General features: G+C 35.8%; 4 protein-coding genes across 4 annotated transcripts; 2 read left to right on the plus strand and 2 right to left on the minus strand.

Annotated features, from left to right (window-relative positions):
- Positions 1-3,436: 3,436 nt before the first annotated feature.
- BO95DRAFT_446916 (uncharacterized protein) lies at positions 3,437-4,050 on the plus strand. The gene has a single exon (XM_025587503.1). The coding sequence runs from the start codon at positions 3,647-3,649 to the stop codon at positions 3,821-3,823; it is 177 nt and encodes a 58-aa protein (XP_025438009.1). The 5' UTR covers positions 3,437-3,646; the 3' UTR covers positions 3,824-4,050.
- A 128-nt stretch (positions 4,051-4,178) lies between these two features.
- Positions 4,179-5,733, plus strand: sec13 (GTPase-activating protein SEC13). Its single transcript, XM_025587504.1, has 6 exons — positions 4,179-4,311; positions 4,379-4,423; positions 4,520-4,635; positions 4,709-4,739; positions 4,830-5,239; positions 5,302-5,733. The coding sequence occupies exons 1-6, from the start codon at positions 4,309-4,311 to the stop codon at positions 5,624-5,626; spliced, it is 930 nt and encodes a 309-aa protein (XP_025438010.1). The 5' UTR covers positions 4,179-4,308; the 3' UTR covers positions 5,627-5,733.
- Positions 5,734-5,936: 203 nt separating this feature from the next.
- Positions 5,937-8,171, minus strand: BO95DRAFT_517914 (putative MFS myo-inositol transporter). Its single transcript, XM_025591931.1, has 3 exons — positions 7,845-8,171; positions 7,446-7,742; positions 5,937-7,354 (listed from the first exon to the last, which is right to left on the minus strand). Exons 1-3 carry the CDS (start codon positions 8,039-8,041, stop codon positions 6,208-6,210), a joined length of 1,641 nt encoding a protein of 546 aa, XP_025438011.1. The 5' UTR covers positions 8,042-8,171; the 3' UTR covers positions 5,937-6,207.
- A 172-nt stretch (positions 8,172-8,343) lies between these two features.
- On the minus strand, positions 8,344-11,374 carry BO95DRAFT_446921 (putative AAA family ATPase GCN20). The gene is made up of 7 exons (XM_025587505.1): positions 10,296-11,374; positions 10,151-10,231; positions 9,795-10,098; positions 9,564-9,737; positions 9,425-9,511; positions 8,904-9,372; positions 8,344-8,833 (listed from the first exon to the last, which is right to left on the minus strand). Exons 1-7 carry the CDS (start codon positions 10,944-10,946, stop codon positions 8,482-8,484), a joined length of 2,118 nt encoding a protein of 705 aa, XP_025438012.1. The 5' UTR covers positions 10,947-11,374; the 3' UTR covers positions 8,344-8,481.
- Between the last annotated feature and the right edge of the window lie 7,450 nt (positions 11,375-18,824).

Here is an 18,824-nt window from a genome sequence, read left to right on the forward strand (position 1 = left end):
GCGGAGATTATATGCAGGCCATTTTCTGCTACGCTCCCATCATGAAGTACTCATACTATGTAGTCAGCGCAAAGCATGCTCCAGCAAGTACAGTACAAGAGAAGTTCCGTCCTATCGACCGGTACTTTGACTCGATATTGCATAGCACACCGACTTACTGAGACGGATGCAATTACTTATAGATTGGCAGATTCAGGAAGGAGCGAGGTTTTTCCAGTCGGTCGCTCGATCAATGAGAAGTTGCCCGAAATTACGGATCAGCTCGAATCGAAACAGAAGCCAACTTGCGTCGATCCAACAGTCAGATTACTTTGAGATTCGATCTTGGTTTGTGACCTACTCATAGCTTCGCATCCATGGGGCTAGTGATACCCCAGGTACGGAAATGTCTAGGTCCAGACAAGGTGGAGTTGAACCAAGTATGTGCGAGTACTGTACAATAACTAGTAGTGCCTTACTCACTACTCACTACTCACTATCCTTGTCAGAATTTCCAATTATAATGGTGTAATTATGACGATGTGCGCGAACCTTGCACCACCAATTATCTAGCGTGCACGATCCGATACCCTGTGCGCTTGGTCCAAGACTGCTTAGGTAGTACTAGGTAGACTAGAACTACCCGCCCCCTCTGTCTGATCTTAGCAAATGACATTTCACAACAGAAAGGGTCGCCGGCGCTGGAAAATCGAAATTCAGTGGTTGAGTCGAATCGAATCCACCCCAGTAATATGTGTAACGTTATGTGTTTACTGTCAGCTGTTTATGAGGCCTGGAATAACCCAATGATTAATTAGTTACACCACCTCGTTTAGTTATGCGTTCGTTGAAGGCCGGGCAAAGGTGAACCAAACTCGCCCCATGATGCAATGGAATGGTTTCTTGGATAGTTCTCTGGAAATCGGCTTGCAGTGAGTGCGTGCGCCCGGTCAGGTACTGTTTGTGGACGGAGCCTGAAGGGCACGCAGTGATTGTGGAATGAGGGTCCGTTTGGTGACACCAAGCCGTCCCATCCCCACTTCAGCAGCTATAGGCTGTAGTTAGCTTTCGGATGGGCCGGCGAGAACTACATACCAAGTAGCCATTGGAAATCAAATTAGATGTTCACAGCTATTAGCAACTGATATTCTACGTACTCGTGCCTACAAGCACATACATAGTAGTAGCTTTTGAGATTCGTGCTTGATAAAGGAAGGAGATCTGGATCGGGCTTTCAGCCAAGGTAACCCAGATCGCATCGATTTTCCACCCTAGACAGATGATCTCTGAACTGGTATACACCGTATTCTGTAAGTAGGTGAGGCTTATGGCAATAACGATAGGCGATGGTACTGTGTGCTGTAACTACTACGGAGTAGCCCGTCCGCCTTTCAGGTACAGCACTTACCGAGGGTCGTTCCAAGGCACGGGATTGAAGGGGACAAGCGGGATGGATGATGCCTTTTACCTTACTTTCCTCCAGTCCCACAGCGCACTCCCATCTTTTTCTAGCTCTTGCTCGAGCTGATAAAAAATTTTCTGCCGCCCTTTCCTCGGCCCCGATTTCCCGCTACGTATTCACTCCCGCTCCTGGAGAATGACGACAGACCACACTTTGCATTACCCGCCAAGCGCGCAATCATTTTCCGAGAGTGGCTGGATCCTGTCGACTTTTATGTAAAGCATACCCAAAAGAGCTGTGATGGATGGATGGATGGATGGATGGATGGATGGATAGATAATTGAATATGTAGTGTCCGATCTGTCATCGGCTCCATCTAGTCCAGGACATGTTAATTCAGTCCGCAGACAAGCAGACCTACACAATGCACAAGCGCCAGCCGGCAAGCTTTGGCCATTATTTTCATCTATCCCTCCGATCTGAACAGCGCTACAATCCCCAGCACGCGAACAACCGAAGGAGGTTGGTGAGGAAATAGTAAATCTGATAAATTACTAGCGGGCTTACCGGTAATACGTCTCAGATGTCAAAGTGCCAGGCCAACGGTGTCTATCAATAAGTTATCGGCAGTAGTCCGTGTCTACCTAGACTACGGTACTCCGTCGCTCCGAGCTTATTTGGTAGGCCCAAAGACCATGACAATTGTGATTAGTATCTAGTTATTACATAGTACCTAGTGACAGATCACATTAGTCGGGAGGGAACGTGGGCTGCAAGTTTCTTCCCAACCGAGGTGCTCCGCTTTTCCTGGCCCGGCCGATAGTCGGTCGGGCGGTCGGGATGGAGCTTTGAACTATTCGTGTTAACCTACAAGGACGTAGCTACTGTACACTATGAAAGAGAATTCTCATTTCGTGTTACGGAGTACTTCAGATCCAGAGCTATTGACTGCTATGGCCAACGCTCCTAGACCTGTTATTGTTTCGAAAAGATGTCACATCATTGCTTTTGCTGCTCGTGAATCGAGATCACCGACGATAAAGATTTAGAATGAAAACCACACTCATAGTCGAATCTTTCATGATACTCGACCCCCCTCCCCTCTTTGACTATCCCATGCATTACTCTGCTTCAGGTGCATCACCTGCCTTAATTATTCATCATTGCCTGAGCAACAATATTGATATCTCCAACCAGTACCAATCTTTTGGCCGCGCTTCTTCGTATCCCAGGGTTTATTCAAGGCTCTTGTTTCAGGATCTCCTTTTTGGCCCCTTTGCGGGCATTGACAGACATGAGCCCTTGCTGCTCAAGACACCTTGGAATTGGCTAAATCTCCCCCCATGCTCCTTTGGGTCCGTCAAAATCAGGAACCCGCCATTGCCCTTACAGTACTTCTCTAATCCGAACCGATAGTGCGGCTAATCTCCTAGGTGATTCCTGCATGTATCATCTGTCCTTATCTCCTTGGACAAATCGGGCCTTGATTGGCGAATTTAACAGGGATTGCATGGTTCCGTGAACAACTGTCTTGACGCGAATCACACAAAACTCAAATTGACCACCATCCTTGCAAGAACCTAAAGAATCTATCTAGTGCTGTAATTTCTCTCCCAGAGCGGGTAGCGCCCTTGAACGAGGCTTTGGTGTATATCGAACTGGTGGCTAAGCTGAACCGAACGGCGCGAAACACTCCTCAGCTTGGGATTGGCGTGAGGGAGGAGCTCGACTCTGACCGTTGCTGTACATAAAGCCACTGGACTTGCGGCGTTCTCCGGCCTTCGTATTCTGCAAAACCATAGCATTGATCAATAGCTGTAGCAACGAGTTCACACGAGTTCACTAAGGCTACGGTGAGCCTCGTACCTAGGCTGTCCCCACACTCCTGTCGCTGAGTGCACCGGTACAGTACATGCTCACCGCCTACCGCCTAACTTCCTGGATAGCGCATAAATTGGTAATCTGAGGTAGCGTACTCAACCCATTCAGTTCATACTTTGATGATATTGCAATCTTGCCCATAAAGTTATGTACAGTAGATAAAAATCATTACTACCCACTTACTGGACCGCCCACAGGTAGGCTAAAAACAAGAAGATAGATGAAAACTGCACATTCCTAGAAAGCCAGAATCAGGCACCCACGAATTGCATGGACAGGAACAAAAGAGGCGTATATCAGGTGTCAAAGCCCAGTCAAAGACCACACGTAGACACAATAGCCGGAGCTTAGGCGTCCTTCAGAAGATCAGTAAGCTCGATCCGCATGTTCCCAGCTCAGCTCGCCAGCTCACTTCGCGTCGGTGCTCGTACAACTCTGATAATCCTTGTCTGTCCCTCGCTATATGTCATTGCTCAATGGGGCTTACTTGTTGCGACTCTCTTCACAATGGAGACGAAATCAGTTACTTCATTAGAGGAAGCTCAAGGAGCCAGAACATGACCCTGTGCTGGAAACCCCAACGAATTCAATGTCGCCGGCAAAGACGTGACGGACGGATTGCCAGGAACTGAGAGCGCGGCGGGTTTTAGAACCACCGAGATTCATCCTTTGGGAGATACTCATACTTCATTGCTGGGTGCAAGATGTTCAGTATCAATTGGTATGGACAAACTGGACAAACAAAAATTGGTTGCCTTTGTTCTTTTATAACCTGAGGCCCCTCTCACGTGCCTGGATTCAACAGTGACCAGAGATGGCTGACTGAGCCGATAAGATAAGATCGGGCTGCGGCTGACTGACCGCGTAACGGACAAGCTGGCGGTGTTTTGCTGCTGCTGCTGCCGCTGCCGCTTCTCCTACTTACGTTACCACATCGACCCCCTCGCTGTCCTCTACCCATAAATTGCACCACGTCCTTTACGGCACTTTCGAAGTTTCTATTGCTAGTCACTGCAGGTTATACTTGGTGCTGCACTTCATTCAAGATGGTGTGTTCTTCTTCTCCATCCCTAAGCTTCTCGTTTGTTAACACGGTCCCCCGCGAGGGGCGGATAGGCGGCTGCGCAAGTGATCTCCAATTCTGGACACGACGATATGATTGTATGTTGACTGCGGGCGGAGGATGACTCCATTGTGATCACCTGATTACAGTAACCTCAATTAGCACTTTCATTTGCTGACCGGGTTGGGCTGTAGCACGACGCGGGTCTGGACTACTATGGCCGCAGATTGGCGACATGCTCCTCGGACAAGACGATAAAGATTTTCGAGGTTGAGGGTGAAACGCACCGACTAGTCGAGACTCTGAAGGGGTAAGAAGTTTCAACAAGCACACAAGAGCATAAAAGTACAATCTGTGATTCTGACCCAAAATTATCGACCTAGCCATGAAGGAGCAGTGTGGTGTGTTGCATGGGTATGTTATAGAAGATGCCGAACTTGACGAGCCTCTTTCGAGTCTCTCGCTGTGAATTAATGACTTGATGCTTAACTGTAATTCATCTAGGCGCACCCGAAATTCGGCACGATTCTGGCCTCCTCCTCCTACGATGGAAAAGTGCTCATCTGGCGTGAGCAACATCAGAACACAACGTCCCCAGTTGGCGGTGGTGCCTGGACTAAAGTCTTTGATTTCTCGCTTCATACTGCTTCGGTGAACATGGTGTCCTGGGCTCCTCATGAAAGTGGTTGTGTCTTGGCCTGCGCCTCCTCGGACGGTCATGTTAGCGTCCTTGAATTTCGCGATAACAGCTGGACTCATCAAATCTTCCATGCGCACGGTATGGGTGTGAATTCCATCAGTTGGGCGCCCGCTGCAGTCCCTGGAAGCTTGATCAGCGCCAACCCTGGACTGGGCCAGCAGCGCAGATTTGTGACAGGTGGAAGTGATAATATGCTCAAGATCTGGGATTACAAGTAAGCCCGTCGCGCTTTTTCATATTAAGGAGCTTGCTAGCTGATACGTCACCATAATACAGCCCTGAGTCTAAGTCATACAACCTCAACCAGTCACTAGAAGGCCACACCGATTGGGTCCGGGACGTCGCCTGGTCGCCCAGCATTCTTTCCAAGTCCTACATCGCATCCGCTTCGCAAGACAAGACTGTTCGGATCTGGACCTCCGATGCATCAAATCCCGGGCAATGGACCAGTCAGCAACTCGAATTCGACACCGTCCTGTGGAGGGTAAGCTGGAGCCCTAGCGGCAATATTCTCGCGGTGAGTGGCGGAGATAACAAAGTCAGTCTGTGGAAGGAGAACCTCAAGGGACAGTGGGAGAAGGTCAAGGATATCGAAGAGTAGGGCTTTTGCTTTCCTACTGGTTATGCGCCTCACATCTATTGCAGTAATAGTCATACCGAGCGTCTGCCGGTCATTGTACACAATATTCCACCAAGAAATCACGCGAGTGAACTTGTTCGCACTGGTAAAATAGTTCCTTAAAGCAAGCATTTATACTCGGTCATCCCGGAATGGATCTATGCATTGGAAAAAAGCAGTTAAAGCAAAGCTACGAAAGTAAGCTACCAAGGCAAGCAGTCTTTGTAGTCAAGGTATATAATATATCACAGCAAAAATAGAGCTAGATTGGATCCTAAATCTTCTATATTGGATTCAACGTGCTGATTGATATCTAGGAAGTCAACTAACTTAAAAGATATGGCTCAGTACTGGTCACTTACTAGCCAGGACCTTGCAGAATTTATTACTTATGTGCTTTGTGATTACCATAGTCAGATGATTCACCCCTCCAGATTGTTCTGCTAAATTCATCTCATTCTCAGTGGGGGACGTAAGCTAAGCCCGTGCCCGTCGTCAGTCACAACTAGAGAAAGACTTTTGACCTTGGCATCTGGACTACTCCGTAGCACCTTGCACCTGGTTTAGGGACGACCATGACCCCGTATTTGACTCTCTTGAACCCCCCAACCATTGGCCAGGAGATCTTTAACCTCTTCAAGGCTGAGCCCACTCATCTCGGGGTAGATAGCCCACACGCCAATCCACCCCAGTACGCATACAGCCGCATAGGTCGCGAAAGTCCATGCCGGTGATAGCCATTCCATCATAGGTAGAAATGTCAACCCGACGATGAAATTCGATCCCCAATTCGTGGCTGTTGCAAGAGACGAACCTAAAGAGCGTACGTTCAGCGGAAAGAGCTCCGATTGTTGCCAAGGAACATTGCCGAGGCCAAAGGCGTATGAGGCCGTATAAACCGTGAGACAGATAAGGACTAGTAAGGGGAGGAGGGAATCTTCGACCATCGCAGCATCGGCTCCGTTTGATCCCTCAGGTTCGAATGATGACCTAGGAAGAGCTAAAGTCCCGAAGGCCATAGCGCAAGCAACGAGCGAAAGAGCCATGACAGGTATGGAATAAAGCAGAATGCGCCGCCGGCCAATTCTATCAATATATATGAATGCCAGAAGTGTGAAAACGAAGTTGGTCATCGCTACTGCCAGTGCCGTAAGGGTAGGGGAGGAGAATGAAAGAATGGCAAAAAGTGTGCTCGAGAAGTATAATAAACTGTTGAACCCGCATAGCTGCTGTAGGCCTTGAAGAATAACTGCTATTATCAATGCCCTGCGGTTACCACCAACAAGAAAGAGACTGCGGGTGCGCTGGGTGGCATTTGCAACCCAGTTTTCACTGTGTCCGGGAGACTTGTTTGAATGACCTGTGATCTCGGCCTCATCGGCAACTTCTTGTTGGATATCATGCAAGATGCTCTCGACAATTTGCACATTTTCGTCGTGAGCCTGGTAGACCTGCAATAGGACATTTGTGGCTGCGTTCTCGAGACCTGCCTGCACCAACCATCGTGGAGTTTCGGGTAGAGTACCAACAGCGATACACTGAAAGATAGCAGGAACCATCCCAAGGCCGACAATATAGCGCCAACCGCCAGGTGTGTTGGACAAAAGCCAGCCAACAATGTAAGCTATGACTTGCCCCCCAGTGATGAGTAGACACAAGATCGTTACCAATCTTCCACGCTCATGGGATGGCGCCAATTCAGAAATATACCTGAAACAAATGTTAGCATAATCGGTCGAGATCGATCCCCCGTATGTCTTTCTCCGATATGAAGCAGGTATCCGTGAGCTACGTGACATACAATGGCGTGACCAAGCTTGCCCCACCAACAGCCAAGCCGACAACACTCCTCCCTACTATCATAGCCCAAACAGTAGTGGCTACAGCCTGTATGAAGGCTCCCAGGGTAAAAAGCACGTCCGCAATGATTATAACCTTTTTGCGTCCGAATTTATCCGCCAGTATGCCCGCCAGCGGGCTTGCGACTAAAGCAAACAAGCTTGTGCACGATGTTACAAGACTCTTATCTAGAGTAGTGAGGGAACGATTAGAAAGATCCGAGCCGATCGACACGAGCGTTGATGAAATGACACCTGTGCTTTAGACAAATAATCAGCCACTTGAACTATCGGAAATCTTTCTGCTCGCCGACTTGGAATCTCATGCCCGGGCCAAGAATGATCAAGGAAACACCACCTACTCGTAACCGAAGAGAAGCCCACTGATTCCAGCAGAAAAAGTCAAGGACCATATGAAAAAGTCCCCTGTCAGTGTTAAACTGGGCCGAGGAACCCGAGCGTCCCCATCATCGCGTTGTGACGCTCTATTTGCCAACGAGGGTTGGGAAAGTAAAGGGGCACTAGAATCCGCCACCTCATTCTCGTCCCTGCGACTCATAGCTTAGTAGTTTATTGATTGGCGCGTGTGAAGAGGTTCGACATCGACATCTGCATTAGTCGGTGTACAAGGGGTTTCAAAGTTTCGTACGTACTTCGAAATGGAATCAAGCACTCGGATCATATCTGGGGAAGACTATTAACTAGTTAGTTAAGTTAGCATAGTTTACATAAGCAAGAGCGAGGCCACAACCCAGGCGATGCCTGTCAAGCAACGCAGTCTTTTGCATTAATTACTACCGACGTACATACTCATTACCACCTACATAATACATATGTACGTACTTTCGTAGACAAATAGTTGGGCTGAGCAAGACCAGTTGAATTGAAATTTCCACCATCTTAAAAGACATAGGATACACAGACGCGTGGTAACCCAATGACGTAAGTACCTTCGTCTACCTAGACCTCACTGGGCTCGATCATCCTAGGTCCTCTGACTTAGTGCGGAGCAGCTACTCCGGCCTCGTTGGCTTGAGCACTGATCAACTTCTTATAGGCATTCACAGTGCCATCAAATTTGTGAACCGTGCCCTTGTCGCAGACCCACAAGCTGGTGCAGACATTTTGAAGCATCGTCACATCATGCGATACCATCACTACACCACCCTCAAAGTTTTGCAGAGCCTCGGACAGCGCATCCATACCTTCAATATCCAAATGGTTAGAAGGTTCGTCCAGGACCAGAATGTGCGGGTTAGTCAAAGACAGGCAGGCGAAGGCGACACGAGACTTCTGACCTCCAGACAGGAGCTCCATGCGCTGGAGGCCAGTCATTCCAGTGATACCGAAACTATAATCAGGCAGAGGCGATTGTTAACAGATATAAGACAAAGGTTAAGGCGAAGGAGACTTTCACTTACGCTCCAAGGTGTCTCCGATATTCCTCGTCTGTCTTTCCTGGGTAGGTCTTTGCCATGAAACTCACGGCACTGGTCGTCAAATCCAAGGCATCCACATGATGCTGTGCGAAATATCCGATACGCAGCCTGGCATGTTGTGATATGAAACCAGACGTCGGCTGAAGTTGAGCCGTTAGCAACTTGAGCACAGTGGTTTTACCCGCACCGTTAGGTCCAACGATGCCAATACGTGAATCAAGCTGCACATCGAGGTCAATGTTTTTGAGAAGCGGTCTGTCCTTCGAATAACCAAATGACACATCCGTCATCTGTACAATAGGAGGGGAAAGCTTCTCGACATCGGGAAACTTGAAGTGAACGACATAATCACTTTCTGGGACTTCCAAGATGGGCATTCTTTCGAGTTTCTTGATCCTAGATTGCGCCTCAGACGACTTGGCGGCGTTGTACCGGAACTTATCGATAAATGCTATTCGGATGAGTCAGCTCCAATAAAAAACTTTTGTATGGTAGAGACATACCTTGCAGATGTGCGCGTTCGGCCATTTGTTTCTCGTATTCGCGTTTCGCATTCTTCTTCCGCTCTTCCTTGGTGGCATAGAATGAATCTGCGATATCATCAGCTTGAACATTTTTCTCCGAGCACTTTGAGGTACTTACCGAAATTGGCTCCCTTGTAGTAGTCGAGTCTCTCAGAATGCTGATGCATGATATCCGTGGCTACTTCGTTCAAGAAGGCACGATCGTGAGAAACCACAAGGATGGTGCTAGGATAGGTTTGTAGATAGTTGGACAAGAAGGTAATCGAAGGCACATCCAACATGTTGGACGGTTCTGCATACGATTAGCATTCTGTCAAGAGATAACCGCCGTAGTGTCACTCGATCATACCGTCCAGCAAAAGCAGATCAGGCTCGCAGAAAAGTGCCCGAGCCAAGGCCAATCTCATCCGCCAACCACCCGAGAATGTTTTTGTTGCAAACTGCTGCCTCTCGGGTGAAAAGCCAAGGCCGGCCAGGATACTAGCGGCACGAGACTCGGCCTTGTCCGATTCCATTTCTGCAAGCTTCGCATGAATATCATTCAAGGTAATATCCAATCCTTCCCTTTCGTGGTCGAGTCTAGCAGCATCCTTAGAAGTGTCCGCCATCGACGATCTCTCTGCTTCAATCTCGGCGAGCTGCTTAGTGATTTTCTGGAAGCAAGTCAGAAAGGTGAACCAGGTCGGAACAGGCTAGAAAACTGACCTCTAGGTCGGCCAATAGACGCTTGCGCCAGACATCAGCATCCAAAACTGCTTGAAGCGCAGGTGTATCATCACCCGTAATCTGGACATCCAGTCAGCAAACCATGGTTTTCTCTGAGGTTTCGAGCACGAGAGACCAGACATACCTCTTGTTCAACATGAAGAATCGAGATATGGCTGGGGATTGCCACTTCACGCCGACTCAACGCGCGCAGAAGAGTACTCTTTCCGATACCGTTCTGACCCACGAGACCATAGCGTCGGCCATAAGCCAAAGCCAATGAAGCGTCGGTCAAGATACGATGCCCGCCAACAGAGATATCAATACTGTCAACCTTAATATCCTTACTCTTTGACTGGGAGTCAGAGCCAAGTTGAAGAGGGTTGACAGCCATGAAGAATTCCTCGTAGGACATGGTGCTGTCGGGCTGATTCAAGAGACGGGAAGATTCGTATTGCACCGTCTTCATCTGTTTCTTTTCCTGCTTAGCACGAATCTTTCGTTCTGCCTTCTCTAACTTCTTGCGGTCAACACGAGACTCCACTTTCCTGGCATTCGCAGACTCTAGGTCGACGTTGCCTCCCGCTAGACCCAAAGTCGAGGAGATATTTTTCTGAGAGCCAACATTGATCGCCTGGTCAAGCTTTTTGGCAGTGAAGGGCATCTGTCTACGCTCTGCGTTCACTCCGGCAGACGCGCTGAGAGAAGCGATAAATTTTTCCACGAGGTTACGAATGGCCTTTTCGTTCTCAGGTGAGAAGTCTCCCGAGGCAGAAATCAGAAGCGCCGTGACCATATCGGCAGCTTCGGACAGCGGCGACGGCCCATTTGCATCTTCAACATAGGCTTTAGAAGCATGAGCCAGATAGCCCTGTAATGCGTCAGCGATAGTGTTCCAATCGAACTACTTGTCTCAGCAATACGAATCAGGATACTTGCCACGGAATATTCGGAGATCACATGGTCGATACCGGGAATCTGTGCCTGTATCTCAGCCTCCATTGTGACGAAGGGAATCACGGCCAAATCAATGAAAGCCAGCAGCGGAGGAGCGGAGAAATTGGGGTAACTATATTAGCACTTTCAGTAGTTGCCTTGAAGGAGGATTCTCCTTTCTCAGGCTAGTAATGCAGTTACTGTGGAATATGTTTTCTTGTCAAAACAGCTTGACAATCTTTTTTTGCAGGGCAGGCAGAGCTTTGGGGTGGCGGCTATCGGGTGGGGTCGGCCCAAGCGGTGATCCAAACCAGCGGACGGGATGATCAAATCTACCATGCATACGTATTTGGTAAGCGAGTCGGCCATGTAAGCCAGTCGGCCACCCATGTATTACATATAAAATAGCTGATTTTCAAATCATATTATCTTCACCAATTTCTATTGAATCTTTTTAAATTTGAATATTAAAAGTTATATATATATAATCTTCTTATGTACAGAATAAAAAGTGTTAATTATCTTTATTAGCTTTAATATACACTATTTATATATCTTAAAGAAATTACACTCTATTCAAGAATTACCACTGGTAAATAATAGATTTTAGAAGAAAATAAACTGATTTATTATATTAACTAAGTTCTTAGATTATTTATTATGTGAAAGCCGTTCAAATAATCAAGATTTAATTCATTTGGTGCTAAAGTACAAGAATTTCAAGTATAAAGAAAAGAGAAAGAAGAGAAGAAGAAAAAAAAATATAAGTCCGCAGCTTATCTATTGCGGGACAGCTTAAATGTTGTCTTCTTCGACACCTCGAGCCTTTCTCCTCAGCTTGGGTACTGTACTTTCTTACCGCTTCGGAAAGATAACCTTATATATATATTAAAATAGCTAAAATAAAGAGAACAACTATTTATCTATAAATTATTATTTTTTAAAATCTTAAAGTCTAATATTAGTAGTATATTCTGCTATAATTCTCAGTCTATCTAAAAATTATTTATTTAATTAAATATTACTAAGAAAGTGTTTTATATCGGTTTATTTATTTAGATAAATATTTTATTAATAGAATATTTACAGTACTACCGATATGTTTTTTTCTAACTTTTTATTTATTAATCTTATATATTTTATTATACTCTTACTTATTAATTTTTTAATTATTTTATTTATTAATTTTTTATATATTTTATTACTTACTTCCGACTGCTTTTTATATTGCCGGAGATGTCTCTTTAATACTACTACTAAGTATTTTTTTTATTAAGCTGAATTATTATAGATTATGCAACTAACTATAATTTTTAATTCTATTTTTATATAACTGATTATATATAAGTACTGTAAGTATTTTCGAACAGTATATATATTAATATATTTAGATAATATTATTTGGATTACTTATTAACTACTTTACTTTATTAAAATAGAATATAAAAATATTATAAATATTTCTATAGAAATTTTTATTATAATATAAATAATTATTTTTTAAATACTACTATAATTTATAAATATTTTAAAAACTTAAAGTAGCCAAGAAAGTGGCCGAGATCAAACTATTAAAAATAAATATAATTATTCTATTAAGTAAATAAATAGAAGATTTTTTAAAATAGTAATTTACTAGTTTAAATTTATTATTATATTTTTTTTATATACTTACTAATCTTTATATTTTTATAAATATTCCCTGCTTTATTAATAATATTTAAAAAAGTAGAAGTAAATATAATTTTTTATATTAATATTTTTTTATTTTTATTTTATTAATATTATTAACAGTAGTTCTAAAAACTTTAATTATTATTTTAATTAAAGTATCAATATTAGTTAAAATAGTATTTAAATTTTTATTAATATTAGTTTTATTAAAGTTAATTTTTAAATTATTTCTAATAGTTTATTTATTTTTTTTATTATTAAAACTTATATTAGATTTATTTATTAATTTACCAATATTAATACAGCCAGTATATATACTATATAAAATAAATAAAATTAACTTTTTTATATTATTTTTAATAAAAATCTTAATTAATTTATTTATAAACTTATTTATTTATTATTTAGCTATTAAGATTATATCTACTATACTAGTACTAGTCTTATATTAAATATAGAAATATAAAAATAACTTTATTTAAATTAATAACTTATATATATATAATTTGATTTAAATAGTTAGTTTATATATTAACTAATTTATTTAAACTATAGGCGAAGTAATAACAGATGCTTAAAAAACAGAGTTTATATAATTATTTATTTAAATAATAATAACTATACTTAATATTTATAAATAAAAATATATAGAATATAAAAAATAAAGATAATATAAAAAAAACAGACCTTATAAAAGTGATTGTTTATTCTTTTTTTATTATTTCTACTGTTTTTTTTAAATAATAAGATAGTTTTTTAGTATTAAAATAGACTTTAAGTATTAAATAATATATAATAACAAGCTTCGGATATTAAATATTTTTATTTTAATATATTTTTTAATTAGAAATACAGAGATCTAGTTAAATATAATAAAGAAATATATTATTAAACTGTTTAAGCTTTCTATATATATTTAAAAATTATATTATATTTATAAGATATAATTACTATAAACTAAAATATAAATATTTTTTTTTAGAAATAATATAAATACTTAATAAATATAATAAGTCGATAAAATATAATAAATTAGATTTATTAATTTTAGAAATATTAACTACTAGATAATAGTAATTAAAGTCTGATAAAAAATTCTAAATAATTAACTTTAGAAATAACTTAATAATTATTACTATACTATTTAAAATATTTATTATAATAGATTTTTAATTATATATATTATTAAAATATTAGGACTAATACAAACTTGTAGTATACTTAATAAATATAATATAATTATTTAAATATAAAGATATATTAATTCTAAACTTTAAAAATATATTAAAAAATCTAAATATAAAATTATACTTAAAAAATTTAATAATAAAATAAACTTATATTATATAATTTAAAAAGATAAATAGAATTTAAGTATAAAAAATAAAGCCTAAAATTATATTTATAATAATACTTACTTTTTTAGGAGTATAATTAATATAACTATTAATTTAATCGATTTAATTATAGTCTAAATAATTAAAATAGAAATTAATACTATAAAGACTAAATAGACTTTTATAAATTAAATAATCATTAAAATAATTAATATAATAAATATAAAAATAAATATAATAATTATTATAATAATTAAAATAACTACTAAGATTATAAAAGAGATTATAACTATAAAAAAACTATAAAAATTATTATAATAATTAAAAATATAAGCGCTCCTGTAGTTATAATTATAATTATTAAAATAATTATAATTATAATAAATTCTAAAAAATATATTATAATAATATTAACAGTAATAATAATAGTAGTTTTTATAATAAATATTTCCAGTATAGCTAGATTAACAGAATATATAACTAATTCTATAATACTTAAAAATATTATAATAATAATAATAATATTTATTATTTAAATAATAATTATAAAGATTAGAATATTTTAAATTATTATGAATATCAAGACATCTTTTATTTATAATATTTAGATTATTATATATTATTTATTTTTAATAATATACTTTATATATATATTATAAATTATAAACTATATACTTTTTATATAAATCTAAATATTTGTTATACAATACCTACCGCTACAGCAGTCCATATCTACCACTATGGCAGCTGCTTCGGGGTTGATACAGATTCATCAGGATTTTAATCCGGATGTCTATATTATTATATTATTTATTTTTTTTTATATAATATATTATTCTAAGATTCTTTAGAAAAGAAGATTTTTTAAAAATTAGTCTTAAAATTAATAAAAGACTATTTTTAACTATCTTACTTGTTTTATCTAACCAGCGTATCTACTATATTAAATAATTTCTAATAATTTCTAATTTTTTTTTCTTTTAGTTATCTAAAAAAAAGCAATATATTATTTAATAAATTTTTGTCAGAATTATCTTAAGATATTTTGTTTACTTTTAAATTATATTATTTAATTTAGATAAATATTTAAGAAGTATAAGCCACTATTTACTAATTAAAACAGTTAAAATAATTAAAAGAATAGGTTTAAGTATTATAAATAGAATATAAAGATATTAAATTTTTAATAAAATTATAATAATACTGTACTAGCTCGACCTTATCTTCTAAACAAAAAAAATTAAATTTAAAAAAATTTTTATTTTTTTTTTCAGTTTAGTTTATAATAAAGAACAGAGTGGATTTATAATCTACTATATATTTTTAAAAAAATTTTTTAAAAGTATTAAATAGAAAATCGAAGAATTCTAGCCGTAGTTAACTATTTAGATTCTATTTATCAGCAGAAATAATACTAATATATTAATAAAAAATTTCCGAAAAACTGCTGAAATACTAAGAAATTATAAAATTACTTTATCTAATAGACTTTTTTTTTTATTCAAAATATAGTTATTTTATAGTTTAATATTATAAAACAGCTTAAACAGACCCACCAGTAAACTAATTAAAATCTAAAAAAATTTTATTTTTATTTAAATATCTTAAAATATTACTTTAAATCTAAATAAAATAATAAATATATATTAATCTTTTTTTAAAGCTGGCACCAAAACTTAGTTAATATATTTATAAATATATATTAAAACTACCGGACTTCCGAGAAAAAATAGTATTTATTATTATTTATTATTAAAATATATTAAACCGAAAGAGAAAACAAGATCTAAAAAACTAAGAATATTATTTAAATAAGATTTTTAGAGAATTTAAATCTTTATAGTTTAATAATAAGTTTTCTCTGTCTAAATCCCCTCGAAATAAAAAAAATTAAAAAAAATTTTTTCACTGTTATAAATATAATAATAAATATTATTTAGCCAACCGATGCTTTTATAGAAATAAAAATAGAATTAAACTAAAACTAATAGAAAAAGAATAATAGTTAAAAAAGTTTTTATATTTTTAATAAACTAGTTTAAAATAGAGACTACTACTTGCTTTAATATATCTATTTATTTTAAAAACATACTCGAAATTTATGCGGACTTAGATTTATATACTAAAATTAATTTTATTAGCTATTAATTTACTTAGTAATTCTATTTAAATACAGCCTGTCTTACAGTCCTATTAATTACTATAATTAATTATTTTACTATAAATACTTATAGTATATAGAAAATCTCTATTACTGCTATTAATTTAAAAGAAACTATACAATTATTTATAAGATATTATATAATTATTAATTATAATTAGAGTGGATTAACCTGACTGTTATATCTTAATCTTAACCTGGCCATAACCTGGCGGTCAGATTAAGATACAAAAAAATTTTAACTGTACGGTTATAGTCAGATTAAAATATAATTATTATTTTAATTATTTATATCTACTAGTTAGAAAGATTAGATATAATAAATAAATTAATAACTATAAATTAATTAATAATATATATATTTTTTTATATAGATAATATATAAAGTATAATATACTTTTAATTATAATATAGTAATATTTTTTAAATTTAGCTTATTTATTTAATATTATAATATAGTTCTAATTTTTTCGACTTATCTACTTAATCTGTTTAATCTATTTAATTTATTTAATCTATTTAATTTATTTAATTTATTTAATTTATTTAATTTCTTTCTCTGTAGAGCTGAGAGATATATTATATTTTAAAAAGTTTTTTTATAAAATCTAGTATAAAAAAATAATATTTAATATTAAATAAATTAATAAGATTATACTATTTTTTATACTATTTAGAATAATAATTATAATAATAAAAAAATCAAAAAAACCGGGTCTCTATCTTTATCTAAGTATATATAATATCTAAAAATTTAAATAAAGCTAGCTCTTTTATTTTTAATAATAATCTATTTTTTAAATTATTTTTAAGATTATTTATATCTTTATTTTTACTAATATAAAAAATAATAATTATTTTATTCTTTTCTTACTTCTTAAATATAAAGATAATTAAATCTAGATTAAGATTATTAAGAATATTTTAATATTTTTTATTAATAATAAAATAATTAATATATATCTAAAGCATTATTATTTTAATTATATTAGTATAAAAATAGCTCCGGCGATAATAACAAATATTTTAAAAACTATTAAATAAATATTTAATATTAATATTATTAGTAGTAACCAAAAGAAAATTTCTAGCTATTTAATAAAAAATAAAAAACTAATTACAGCAGGACTTTTAGTAAGTAAGAATATTAGTATATTTTATAATATTTAGAATAATATTAATTTAATTAAAAATATTTTTATAAACTATATATTTTTAATATCTAAATATATTTTAAATTTTTTAAATATTTCGGCTGCTGGTAAGAATCTCTAATATTTAAAAATATTATAAAAGATTTTATCCAGACCTAACAGTAATCTAAAGATAATTAATAGTATATTAATAACCAGATTCTAACTATAATAAAAATAGAATATTTTTTTAAAAATAGTTCGGTATTTATAGTACCAGTTAATATTATTATTTAATTAAATATTTTTTTAAATTTTTTAAGCTTTAATATCAGATTTAGAATAATTATAATTATTGTTATACAATACCTACCGCTACAGCAGTCTATATCTACTATTATGGCAGCCGCTTTAAGGTCAATATAGATTTATTAGAATTTTAATCCGGATGCTTATATTATTATATTGTTTATTTCTTCTTTTTGTATAATATATTATTTTAAGATTCTTTAGAGAAGAAGATTTCTTAAGAATTAGTCTTAAAATTAATAGAAGACTATTTTTAATTATTTTACTTATCTTATCTAACCAGCATGTCTACTATATTAAATAGTTTTTAATAATTTCTAATTCTTCTTTCTTTTGGTTATTTAAGAAAAAGTAATATATTATTTAATAAATCTTTATTAGAATTATCTTAAAGTACTTTATTTGCTTTTAAATTATATTATTTAACCCAGGTAGATATTTAAGAAGTACAAGCTACTATTTATTAATTAGAATAGTTAAAATAATTAAAAAAACAGGTTCAAGTATTATAAATAGAATATAGAGATATTAAATTTTTAATAGAATTATAATAACGCCGTACTAGCTCGACCTTATTTTTTAAATAAAAAAAAAAAGAAATTAAACTTAAAAAAATTTCTATTTTCTTTCTTCGGTTCAGTTTATAATAGAGAATAAAGTAGATTTATAATCTACTATATACTTTTAAAAAAACCCCTTAAAAGTATTAAACAAAAAATCAAAAAATTCTAGCTGTAGTTAGCTATTTAGACTTTATCTATCAGCAGAGATAGTACTAATATATTAATAAAAAATCCCCGGAAAACCGCTAAAATACTAAAAAATTATAGAATTACTTTATCTAATAAACTCTTTCTTTTATTCGAAATATAGTTATTTTATAATCTAATATTATAAAATAGTTTAAACAGGCCTACCAGCAAACTAATTAGAATCTAAAAAAGTTTTATTTTTACTTAAATATTTTAAAATATTATTTCGAATCTAAATAAGATAATAAATATATATTAATCTTTTTTTTAAAACTGGCACCGGAACTCAGTCGATATATTTATAAATATATATTAAAACTACCGGACTTTCGAGAGAAAATAGTATCTATTGCTATTTATTATTAGAATATA

Source organism: Aspergillus brunneoviolaceus (genome assembly GCF_003184695.1).
Source record: "Aspergillus brunneoviolaceus CBS 621.78 unplaced genomic scaffold BO95scaffold_78, whole genome shotgun sequence".
In the NCBI taxonomy this organism is placed as follows: Eukaryota; Fungi; Ascomycota; class Eurotiomycetes; order Eurotiales; family Aspergillaceae; genus Aspergillus; species Aspergillus brunneoviolaceus.

What these genes read in the sequence shown, in the direction of transcription:
- BO95DRAFT_446916 (XM_025587503.1), top strand. Translation starts at nt 3,647, where the DNA reads ATGTTCCCAGCTCAGCTCGCCAGCTCACTTCGCGTCGGTGCTCGTACA.
- sec13 (XM_025587504.1), top strand. An exon ending in CTGGACACGACGATATGATT is followed by an intron (nt 4,424 to 4,519) that starts GTATGTTGACTG and finishes GTTGGGCTGTAG; the next exon opens with CACGACGCGGGTCTGGACTA. An exon ending in CTCAAGATCTGGGATTACAA is followed by an intron (nt 5,240 to 5,301) that starts GTAAGCCCGTCG and finishes ACCATAATACAG; the next exon opens with CCCTGAGTCTAAGTCATACA.
- BO95DRAFT_517914 (XM_025591931.1), bottom strand. Translation starts at nt 8,041, where the DNA reads ATGAGTCGCAGGGACGAGAATGAGGTGGCGGATTCTAGTGCCCCTTTA. An exon ending in GGGCTTCTCTTCGGTTACGA is followed by an intron (nt 7,743 to 7,844) that starts GTAGGTGGTGTT and finishes ATTTGTCTAAAG; the next exon opens with CACAGGTGTCATTTCATCAA. An exon ending in GCAAGCTTGGTCACGCCATT is followed by an intron (nt 7,355 to 7,445) that starts GTATGTCACGTA and finishes CATTTGTTTCAG; the next exon opens with GTATATTTCTGAATTGGCGC.
- BO95DRAFT_446921 (XM_025587505.1), bottom strand. Translation starts at nt 10,946, where the DNA reads ATGGTCACGGCGCTTCTGATTTCTGCCTCGGGAGACTTCTCACCTGAG. An exon ending in GTCTATTGGCCGACCTAGAG is followed by an intron (nt 10,099 to 10,150) that starts GTCAGTTTTCTA and finishes ACTTGCTTCCAG; the next exon opens with AAAATCACTAAGCAGCTCGC. An exon ending in CTACAAGGGAGCCAATTTCG is followed by an intron (nt 9,512 to 9,563) that starts GTAAGTACCTCA and finishes ATGATATCGCAG; the next exon opens with ATTCATTCTATGCCACCAAG.